We start from the raw sequence: 12,025 nt of genomic DNA, 5'->3' as shown, positions 1-12,025 counted from the left end.
GCAGGTCTAGTATTGTGCTGTTCTAAGCATAAATCCTTATTATAGCCTTTGTGTGTTTTTAAGAGCCTGTAACTTCTGCAGTAATGCAATCAGAGTAGTGTACACAAATGTGTGACTTGACCACCAATAGTCAGTTTGTAAGCTTTTTGATTATGAGATTAAACAGCTTAAATATCTGCTGGAGATGCTTGTTTTCTCTCTTAATTTCGTCCATTTCGGAGCGGATATAGGAATCCCAAAACTCTTATTTGGGGGCTAATTATACCTCTAGAGTCTAGGGAGAACACAAAAGCCAAGTTAATGAACGAGAGTTCTGTCTCCAGGCCGCTGCTATCTAATAAAAGGAGCAGCATCAAAGAAGTACTGTACTGAGGTACTCGCTTCTTGCATGACAGTGTCCATTCCCTGCCTTCTTTCTAGTTCTTCTTTACCTTACAGTTTGTCTTTATTGTTTAGATAATTCTTAATGCTACTTGTCATCCTGGACAATTTTTTGTCTATTTATCTAACAGCAACATCAGAGATTTTCTGAGAAGTCAACTCTATTTTCAGTTTTAAGTGGAGGATTAAAGAACTGGAAGTTAAAAGATCAACTTCATGGGATGTTTCAGCACAGGTCACTGAGCTGGTTTGCCAGTCTTTCATGTTAGCATGGGTTTAAACTGCAATTGCATTTCATTACTTCCAGAATAATTTAAAACTCTATGTTCTGTTGATTGAGTTTCTGTGGTGAATATGGGCAGAGGGGAAAGGTTGGTAGACACTTTGACAGGCCTGTGTTATTTTCAGAGAACTTCTGGACAAGTCTGGAGGTAATCTTGACTATATCTTATTTAGTCACGGTTGGATTAGTGATGTTAATTGATGTGTCAGTACAAAAACAAATACCAAATCCAGAGATGTTCGTCATAAGATAAATACATTTCTTGCTTCTTCCAAGTCTGTAGTTTCTATGCAGGAATGTGTGACAGGTCTCTCTTGCTCTGCTGTTTATACATATGTATAAACTAATGCCCTAGAAAACTTAATTCTGATAGGAGCTGCAGGCCCTGATTTTCCAGCTGGAGTTTGTTACCTCTATGAATTTTTAGGGGCATAAAATATGTGGAGTGAATCCTGTGTTTGTCTGTTCTTTAAACATCATGCTCTGCATGACTAGCTATAGCTGCTAAGAAAATCATCCTTTAGAAATCCTAGCTATTATCCCCCATAATAAAAAGGGGAAAATGCTAATACAGTTTTAACAGATTGAGGGCATAAAATATGAAATCTTGCTTCTATTAGGACTAAAACTTTATTAAGATTCTGAAATGCATCACTAATAGTCTAGAATTATGCTAAAATTTGCTTAGGTCTAATAAAAAGCAGAAAAAATAAATAGACTTTCTTTGTTAAATTAGAACACAGTTTGAAAAGAGAGTTTTGTAATGATTTAAAGTACCTTTATGTCAGTTCACTGTAGCTGCAGAAGTCAAGATAATGCAGAGTGAATTGGGTAGGGTACAGAATCTGTTTCCTTTGTGTGGCTATAGGATTTCACAAGTAATATGTCAGAGTATATTATGGTAGCTTCATAATGCACTGAGTCGATCAATCCTTAACACAGGCCCACAATTCTCAATGTGCCATCTGACTTAAACGCATGTTGTTGCTCAGAATGAACTTCATTCTCTTTGCTGTCTTCACTAGGCCAAGGATGGTTAGTTAGCTTCCTATAACAAAGTAATGGGATTGCCAGCTGTGCAGAGAGACTGTTCCTGTAACACAGATGTATGTTTTAAAAAGACTAAGGTTTGTTCAGAGACTAGCTTTCTTTTGCTAATTTGAGGTTTCCTCTTCTTTAACTAATCTTCAGAACTGCCAGTTCTGTCTACAGCCTTTAGAATCAGTGTTCAACTTCTTCAGCTGCCCATAAGCATTTCTTTTATCTATCCACCTCATTCCAGAAATTCATGGCTCATATAATGTCATATATACATGTCATATAATGTCAGGTGTCATGCTGACATCTCTGAACCAGTTGTAAGGGTAGGTCTTTTCTAGCTTTGTTTGGGTGAGCCTTTCACAGCTATGGAATCTAGGCAAGCTATAAATCTCTTAAACTTCTGAAGATCTGCACGCTGGGAGTATCAGGATTTGATCTTAGGTCAGTGAAACTACTACTCAGCAGAGGAGAGTTGGAAGGGAAGGAAGCAGATCAGATTATACTAGTTTGCTGAAGGTAGTGATTTAGATTGCAGTTTCTGGTTGAAAATTAGATGTATGTGTTCTGTGGTGATGCATGGCAATGAAACAATTTGCATAGACGAAAACCTAAGTATTAACACATAACCCTTACAGCAAAGTATATCTATTTAAAACCTTCCTGTCTAGTAAGCATATATTTGGGTTATTGTTAAAGTCACACATTGATTTTATGTAAAGAATGTTTTCTATGTATAAGAAATATAACAATTATTTTATTTTTTTAGATTTGATATAGATACTGTTGGGCAAAATTTAACTTTTGTGTGTGTGGTATGTATTGATTTATTCCCAGGCAAGAAAATACATCGAATCTCTTCCACATATGCCTCAACAGGACTTGAAAGCAGTGTTTCGTGGTGCCAATCCACTAGGTAAGAAAGTCAAACTGATACAGTTTAAATCTTTCACTGCTGCATAAACTCAAGTCCTACTTTGCTATATGATCCCATAATAATCATCAGACCTGTGAAAAGAAATTTTTTAGCCTTTCATCCTGATACTGCTTTCCCTTCATGAAGCTTATGCCTTTTGTTTTCTGGTGGAGATTACAGGAAACTCCTAAAGGAGACAGTCTGTATTTGAAAAGGCAACCACAGAAATGTGATGGCTTTTAGAAAGTGAAAGCCAGCTATATGTAGCAGGAATAAATAAAAACGTCAGTAGATCTAGAATAAAGACATCTCTTCTGGCTCAGGGTGGTCAGGAATTTTCAACTGCTGGAATGCAGAAGAATATACTAGGAAGTATAGCTATTTGATTTAGGTTTTGAATTTTATTTCCTATTAATTTGTTAGCCATTATTGGATACACAATACTGAGCTAGACAGACCTTTGGTCTGATCCTGAACAGTTGTTCTTATGTCTAATCAATTGAGTCTGCCTGTACAAAATAGATGCTCCAATGAACCATCTCTTGTGACACGGCAAAGAAAAAAATTGAGTCTCTTGAGTTATCTTACTGCAGTAGCCGGTCAATTCCACTGACTGTATGTTAAAACATTGTGTATAGGGAAGTATTTTAAGTTCAAAATGTTTTGAATTTTCCCTGTTTATTAAAATACTATTTTATTTTTAGAAATACAAGTAGTTATGAATGCTTTCTTACCAAAAATGGAATTTATCTGCATGAGTTTCATGAATATATGCTACCTATTAATTTTGTAAAGGCAAATTGATAGCAATGCTTGTATGAAAGCAGTAAAAATAATTCTTGGATAATATTCAAAATATTTATAATAAACTTTTCATATTAAACCAATTCCAGCCTTACAGATGTCTCTCATTTGTAATATGCCAGAACTTCACCTTAAAGCGAACATATTTGAATTTACTTTACAATATTAAAGTTCCTTTAAAATTGCTTTGGAATTTTCAACTGATGATTTTTTTAGGTGCAGCCAATTGGAAGTGTAATCTCACATTCACAAATTAAGTTACTTAAATTTCCACTGACCAGCACCAAAGTTAAGCACACAATGCACAAGACAGGATATTTAACTTTAAAGTGCTCAGAAAACTCTTCAGAATCAGTGCCTTTGATATATAAAGAAGTGAGTCAGGTATCAAATGGACCAAAATGAACCATTGTGCATGACACAAGCACAGAAAATTCTACTCAGCTTATAAATCTTCAAAACTTGTTTATTATATTGCTTAAATTAATACTTCTTGGTTTTTTTCCAATAATGTTAGCTGATTTTAAGGTGAGTGAGAATAGATTTGTGTGCAAACAGTTGTCTCTTCCTTTTACTTCTAGATATTCTCTTCTGGTTTTGATCCAAGGTTCTCTTTTTCCCTTAGCTGTAGATCTTCTTGAGAAGATGCTTATATTAGACAGTGATAAAAGAATTACAGCCTCAGAAGCACTTGCACATCCATACTTCGTACAGTATCACGATCCAGATGATGAGCCTGAGGCCGAGCTATATGATGAGTCAATAGAGAATAAAGAGCGAAACATAGATGAATGGAAAGGTAGGAAGATTACACACAGTTCTTAATACATTCAGCACCACAACAAAACTTAAGTAACAATTTTGCTCTGTTTCCATCCGGAATAATTTATGCTCTGAAACCTCAAGGAAACGAGATAAGTCTATGTGTTTGCGGGACTGGACAGGTAGAAAGGATCGTCTTTCCTCTGTGGATTTCACTCTCTTCCCACACCGTTTTTTTCCTCTGTCGTCATCTAACTACATTTCCTATAGCAGGTTCAGACTTAACTAAAAGCTGCTGCTAGTGACCACATAACTATACATTTTATATTACTTCTAATTTTCTAGGTCAAATCTTCAGGAGAAGTAATGGACCTAGATCAAGTGACTATTTATGATTCTAGCCTACTTTTCTCCAGAGCTAGCAAGGTGTTCCTGTATAGTTTGCTATGAGTAAATGCAAACAGAAGAGTTACACGTTTGTTGCCTAGAAATACTCAGCTGTAGGTGAAAATTACCATAGTGCAGACTGAACACCAGTGTACCATACATAATGAAAACAACTGATTTTTGCAGAGTAGAGAGATGCATGTACTTCATGTTGACCCTCTCAGTAAAGGTGAATTTCGACTTCAGTAATTTTCCTGTGTGCGCACTGCAGTTATAAAATGTAGTTACTTTGTTAAGTTAGAAAAAATGAGACTCCAAATAAAGTAGGCCATTTAAATGATATATGATGGTTATTATGACTTCCAGTGCACACCTTAATAAGGAAATCATAGGAGACAAGGGTTATTTCATATTTCTTAAGCATATTCTCTTTGAGAAGCAGAAGACTGAATGGTATAGTACCTTAAGGGGAGAAATGAAAAGAAGTTTTCTTTTTTCAGCTGGATATGTGCATCCCTGGATATTTGTGTACAATTTGCAGATAGTTGAGAAAAAAATACACAGCCTTTGGCCTGTGTTTTGAATAGTCATATTAGTCTGTAACAGCTGCTTCAGAAGCCCCCACACCTGCCGACTTTGCCTAGTATCTTGTATGGATTTCTCCTATGGCCCATAAACAGCAGCCAACATATAATAGTTTAGAAAGACTAGACATGACAAAATTTTAACTGGATAATTTGGTACCCCAAGAAGGAGCCTTGATAGAAAGGTTGGCTACTTTTTTCTGATAAACAGTCAAATTGTAAGAGCCTAATTATCTGTCCATTGGAACTGGTGGCCTTAAGAAAGTCAAGTACACCTCATTCACTCAGAACTGAGCAGCTTTGGGCATCAGAGAGGAGCACTCATCTCCATATACCCATAGAAAATGTTCTCCACCCCCTTGAGACTCGAGGCAGTTTCTGTTTCACTTCAGCTACTGCCACAGTATCATCTTTTTCACCTTGAATATTGAGGGAGTAGGAAAATTTGAACCAGAGAAGAGATGGAGCTGCTCAGCCTGCTTGTACCTTTGCAGAAAGAATTTTCTTTGATTAATCTCTAGCAGATTTAAAGCACTTTTTACTACTACGATATTTCAGGCACTTGTACTAGCTCTGACCCTGGCCCAGAGCATTTTGTGGACGAATACAGCAAGTCTGAAGTCAGCATATTCATGCTGGCAGTTCAGTCATATGGACTGTAATTTCTTGCATGGTTTTCTAAATCATTTTTATGTTTATGCAAATAATACAAAGCAGCAACTCTTATCTAGGAGGTTAAGGATGGCTTTTTATCTGAAGGAACAAAGGAATTGTTCAATGGGAGCAATATTTGGGTGATTATTTCAAGGGATTTTCACATGTGAGTTGCTAGTAAAGCTAATGATAAACTACAGGATTCTAAGCTGATCTGATCCTTGTTTTTATAATACTTTGTAAATAAAGATAATAGGAATTAGTTGAATATTTGTTCTTCAGTGAGATTTGTTTCTTTAAATGATCACCTGAAAATTTTATAGGAAGTGCGGATTATTTGCACTATACATACAAATATATTTAATACTATTACAGACATCAAATAAACCTAGAGCAGAACCTCTGCCATTAAAGAGTATTGTCTGTCACTGATCACTAGAAGATGCCTCAGCTCCTGCACTTCACCTTCCCAAATCTTTCTGCCAGAAGTGGGCAATTTTTTAAGTCCAGGAATGAAAATTGTCTACATAATTGTACATTTTCCTAATAATTCTTTATATAGTCAAGTTATTGGGGTTAATGGCTAAAACATCCTACTGACTTTTTTTGAGCTGAGAATTGATGAGGATTTTACTTTGGGGTTACACTCTACATCCCATCCTTGAGAAATACTGCAACAGTTTTTTTTTTTTTTTTTTAACTGGTTCATGCCATGCTTGCATCGTGCTTCTATTGCACTACACTATCACAGAAATAACAATATGGCTAGACATTAAGTTTTTAAGTATATTGAAGTACAGTATAGCTTCATTATTGCTTAATAGGACATGTTATGCTAAACATTCCTACTAGATACTGAAAATTAAAACAGTAATGTTCTAAAAAATTAATTGTCCTATTAATTAATAAAGCGCTCTCCTTGGCTTAAGATGAAACATTTCATTCAATAGAGTAATTGCTCTTCTGTTGCTATTAGTATATTTTGTAACTATTATTCCACAGAGTTTTGATATAAATATACTAGCATAATTGGTAGGTTTATGATGGAAATTACTGACCTTCTGTAGCTTCCTCATGCCCTTCCACTGACTGCCTACATTTGTATCATTCTCTATCCTGGAGATTGTGGGGGGGGGGAAGATTAGCAGATTGACTGCAGCAAATTCACCTTACAAAAAAGTAGGAAATGGGTCATGAATCTCTCTGAAAATTAAGCAATCTCCTAGCACCCTGAAGAGAGGTTTTTAGAATCCTAATGAAAATATATACAGAAAACGAAAATTGGTATCAATTATTCCTTCCATGTGCTCCTGCAAATTCTGGCAGCATACGACACTTCCGAAGTATCTTGTTTATCATGAGCAACGTTCAATTTGCTACTGTGGATGACTTATTTTCTGCTACTTCTTCAGCTAACTGAGTCCTTAACAGGAAAGTTTAACAATTTCCGATTCATGAAACTGATTTCTGTTTGTGATGAAACATCGTTGAAAGTATTTTGGGAACAATCTTAGCTTAACGCATTATGAACTGAAATGGGGAAGTAGAAGTAACTTCTCTAGGAAAGCCAATATATTCTGCAGCAGTATGTTTTTGTACATCATAGTCTTTGCTGGAACTACAGATGAAATTCCTTCTCTATGCAGGAAAAAATCTGTGAGACAAAGATCTCAAAACTGTGCTGGCACAGAAGATGCAGCTCTTCCTGGCAGTATTTTTATCTTGGGAAATAAGCTTCCTTCACACTTCTACATCGTTTATATAGCATTAAAAATCCTCTAAGAAAGCTTCTGTGTTCTGAAGATGGAGAAAATACCAAGTCTAAGGCTCTGATGACTTCAGTTATTTGACTTAGTGAGAGAAGCAGTAGCTTCTAGATATTTAAAGCATTTCCTGTTACTTAAATCACGGTATTTCAGCTGCCTCATTAAAGCAAACATGTATTGGCTTTCTGTATTGAATAATTAAGAGAACAAGCAGTCTTATGTAAGAGAGTGGGTTTTCTATGTTTCTTTGTATAGTGATTCTTTTGCAGGCCAGGAAGAACACTTTCCTTGCTGAATCTAAACTGATTGAGAATGAGAGCTCAAAAAAAAATTTTTTAGAACTGTTTGGGAAAAAATCCTCTTTTTTTCAGAAAAAAAAAAGGCATGATCTTTCTGTTATTTTTACCTTGAAGAGTGTCAAAAGACAACTTTGAAAACAGCAGTAATGTTGATACGAATGTTTTGAGGCATGGTAAATTAAATATACTTAAAACTATTTTGGGCAGAATGCTCTGTGTCTGCACTGTAAGCCCTTTTAGCCTTCAAAATAAGGTGATCACCCCTGGGTTACCTACAAGAAAAGTCTTTGGACCACACTAACTTACAAAAGATGAACAAAAAATTCTGGGGGACTGCACTAGCTGACACAAGCCAGAAGTATATTAGGAATCAGGGCAACCAAGCAATGTAGGTAACTGATTAACAGTGTAGGAAGTTCTCTATAGCCAGCTAAACCACAGTCAGTATTGGATTAAGCATACTAACATTATTAATAGTTTTCTATTACATGTACTTAGAAAAATCAGAAGCTGCAAGTATTGATTTATTTACTTTTAATCAGTTGAATATTGTAGACTGAATATGAAGATAATCTCTAATTTTTTGCCTTGTTTTCCTGAAAAATGTGCATTTTTTCTTAAGTTTTTTGCAAATGTGTGTACTAAGCTATCTTTAGTCTATCTTTCGTATTTCGGCATTCATGGTTCCGTATAGCTTAGCAAAGCCTTATCCTAACAAATAGAATATTTATTAGTCTTTCCTAACAGAAACTACTGTCCTGGAAAAACTGAGTCAGGAATTATAACAGTACCATTAGTTTAATTACTGTTTTTATGGGCAAGTTTTAATAATATAATACTTATAAACCTGGAAAGGGGATTAAAATCATAGATTTTCTTAAGTTTAATTTTGCTTCTTGTTTTCTTCAAATAAGCAAATTAACAGCAAAAATTACTTTGCCTTGAGTATCAATGAATTTTTGACATCATATCGAGTAACTGTTACTGTGGCTCCTTGCTCTCTCTCTGTAAGAGAATCTAACCTGTCACCAAAATGATTTCATAACCTGTTTTTTTTTTTCTCCCTTCACCAGATAATGTTAGAAATAGAACTTCACTAGCATCAGTAATATACCTGTGAGGCCAGTGCATATGAAAGGGTTTATGGCTTTATAACAATTTACTTTTCAGTGTCCAAATTCCGTCCACGTGCAACTGAGATTGTTACAACATTGATCAAAATTGTTTTTTATTATATTCTAGAACAGCTGGCTGAATGAAACAACTGTTTTTTATATAAAAGTTGCAATATTTTTTGTAAATAAAAATTTTATAAGAATACTGCTGTAGTATTATTGCCAACAGTAACCTCATTATCTTTACAGGAACAGGTTGTTGGGTTGTTTAAAAACAGCAGAATTAACTAGATGCAGATTTCTAGGTTATGTTAGTTTTCAGAGAAAACATGGCTAGAAGAGGAACAAGAAAGAAACAAGCAGTAGCTCAGATTTTTTCAGTTCTCTGAGAATGCTCTGTTTGGATTTCCACAAACCTTTTAAAATCAATTATACTTGACACAGTTGAAAAGAATATAGTCATAGTATTGTCTCATAAAAATAAGAGGGGTCAAACAAATAAAATCAAGACTTCAAGAGTAAGAATGCCTCAGTTGCAGAGAAACTGTCCTCTCAGTACCCGTCAGGCTTGTTTCTGTCCCCAGAGTGACAGCATTTCATGGCAGAGGCAAAAATAAATACAGTTTTGCACACTTCTCACATGCAGAAATTTGTCATTTTATTAAGTCAGCTAACAAATAACTTATTTTCAAGTGCAGTATATGCCACACGAAATCCTATGCCACATCAAAAGTCACTGTGTGTGTAAATGTATTAATGAAATACTGAGACATTTTCTCAATGGCATTTTTCCCCTCTCCTTATGTTCAATTTAAAAATCAGGGGTGATTGATGCTGAGAGGAACTGAGCACCCAAACTGAAATGCAATTTTGGACATCTTGTCTTAAGTGATTCCTTGGCCTCCATGAGATACTGCGGAAGTTTGCAGCCCACACTAACCTAGATTTTTTTTCTGGCATGTTTTTTAAGATTTTTTTCAAGACTGATCAGTGACTCATCTAATCAGTCCTTCAACCTCAGGGGTTCTGCACCTGGCATTTCTTCCAGAGAAACTGTCCACTTGTTAGGTTCAGCTGCACCTTGGTCACCTTATACAATGCTGCAGTAACACAATCAAAGCAAGATTTAGCCTCAAGATTTTTATGCAATTTCCAGAGGAGTGCCAGGTCCACTTGTATATTTATTAGCTGTCTCTGGTCACAGAACTTTTAAATAAACTAGCTAATAGGCGTTAAGTTTGATATGATTTAACAATCAGTCAGTATTTGAAAAACAGATCCTGAGGTAATGTGTTTCTAGCCACTTATTTATGGGTGAGCTGGATTAGGTGCTTAAAAACCTGTTATCTAATTGAGAAAATACATAGGAAGTAGCCTATGACATATTTTTCCATTACTTCACAAGGCACAAAATATGACATGTCAACACGGAAAGATAAAGAGCTATTCCTAAAGCAGTGTAAAAACATGCTTCTGTTTAAGTCTGTCCTGGTAAAAATAGAACTGAGTGTCACCTGGTTCTAAGGCAAAAGAATATTTTGTCTGAAGACCTTAAGTTAGTTATAATAAAATCAAAAAAAAAACCAACCCTAAAACTCAAGGCGTTAGTACAGAGTTCCAAGTGATTTATGTTGAAGGTAATTGATTGAGATGATAAAGAACATTCTCCATAGCTAAAAGTGTACATTTTAAAACCTGTCTGGGAGCTTTTAAAGGTTCCATTTTACATTACATTTTGTCTTTTATTACATCATTTTGGCAGGTCATCTGACAGCGTAATCTATGTTTCCATTTCAGGACCTATGTGTTTGAGTAATTAGCTGTAGAGGATAGACATGTGGTAGAGTAATTATATTTGTGAGCCCAATTCATAATCTGAAGCTAACAGATTCCAAGTGAATTTAATCTATTTTTGGATTTAGACTCTATATAGTAAGGCTGGAAATACAAACTACAAGTCACATATATCTGTTTAATTGTTCGGTATAGAATAATTTCCTTTTAAGGAGAATATTGCATAATTCTTCTCTCTTCCTTACCCCCTCTCTGCAGAACTTACTTACGAAGAAGTGATTAGCTTTAAACCACCTGACTTAAAAATGGATAGCCTGGAAATAGAACAGTAAATACAGGCAGTTGTGTTTTGCGTTGCTGCACTATGAAGACTGTTAAAATATAACCATACAATTTAACCTGTGTTCAAGAGTAGATTTTACTATCCAAAGACGTTGGAGAAGATGTGGAAAAGCAGATACATTATACAGAAGCCAGATGTCTGTTTTTTTGCCTTGTAATATGAATGTATTCCCAGCACATAAAAGGATAAAGAACTGCTTCATTCTGACAAAATGATGCACTGAGTTCTGTTTAACTGTTTTGTGCATGTTTCATTTTATCAGTTGTATTGCCAAATTGAAGGTGACTTTTTAAATTAATTTTAAAATCATACATTTAAAGCATGAATGTATACAAACATAAACATAGAAGTCCATAAAAGTAACCTGTTTTTTTTTTCTGACATTAACCTAATTTTCTGTGTTTGTTTGTTTTCATTTTATTTATAGTTAGTGCCTTTATGGAGAGAGGGTGTGGTAGTGAGATAGACAGAATATGCATATGTAGTCATATCTGTGGTGGTCTTATGAATATATTGGACGTCTCTCAAATGATCTAACACCAACTGGAAGTGCATAAAAATAAATCATTGTCTTCTGTTGCCATTAAAGCGTCTGTTCTCATTATTTTCCATATAAATATATACATACATATACATATACACACACGAAGTTTATTGAGAACATGTCAGTCTGTAATGCTACTTCTAACCGTGCCACTGGAGTGTTGGTAAATTTGCACATGTTCATGGGAAGCTGCCCTGAAAGTGCTCCATCAAATCTCTATAGCTTCTGCAAACTTCAGCAAAAGCTGTCCTACACTGATGTAGAATACTGGGGTCAGGCAGAAGCTTTGAACTCAGTATTCCTCGTTATCTTATTTTCTTTTACTTAGTCCTTGGAATACTATCTAACAATTGCC

At 35.2% G+C, this 12,025-nt stretch overlaps 1 protein-coding gene across 6 annotated transcripts in view; it reads left to right on the top strand.

The window, feature by feature from the left end:
• LOC134144256 (mitogen-activated protein kinase 11) overlaps positions 1–11,714 on the top strand; it is a 38,105-nt gene extending 26,391 nt beyond the window's left edge. For 5 of the 6 annotated variants that reach the window (XM_062583044.1, XM_062583069.1, XM_062583062.1 and 2 more), the window contains 3 exons: positions 2,540–2,618; positions 4,048–4,221; positions 11,042–11,714. In XM_062583044.1, coding sequence (XP_062439028.1) covers positions 2,540–2,618; positions 4,048–4,221; positions 11,042–11,115 — 327 coding nt within the window. In that variant the 3' untranslated portion in view covers positions 11,116–11,714. The other variant, XM_062583052.1, reaches the window with a different exon arrangement.
• The last annotated feature ends 311 nt before the right edge of the window (positions 11,715–12,025 follow it).

Source organism: Rhea pennata, chromosome 1, assembly GCF_028389875.1.
Source record: "Rhea pennata isolate bPtePen1 chromosome 1, bPtePen1.pri, whole genome shotgun sequence".
Classification (NCBI taxonomy): Eukaryota; Metazoa; Chordata; class Aves; order Rheiformes; family Rheidae; genus Rhea; species Rhea pennata.
This window is presented reverse-complemented; position numbering and strand designations above follow the sequence as displayed.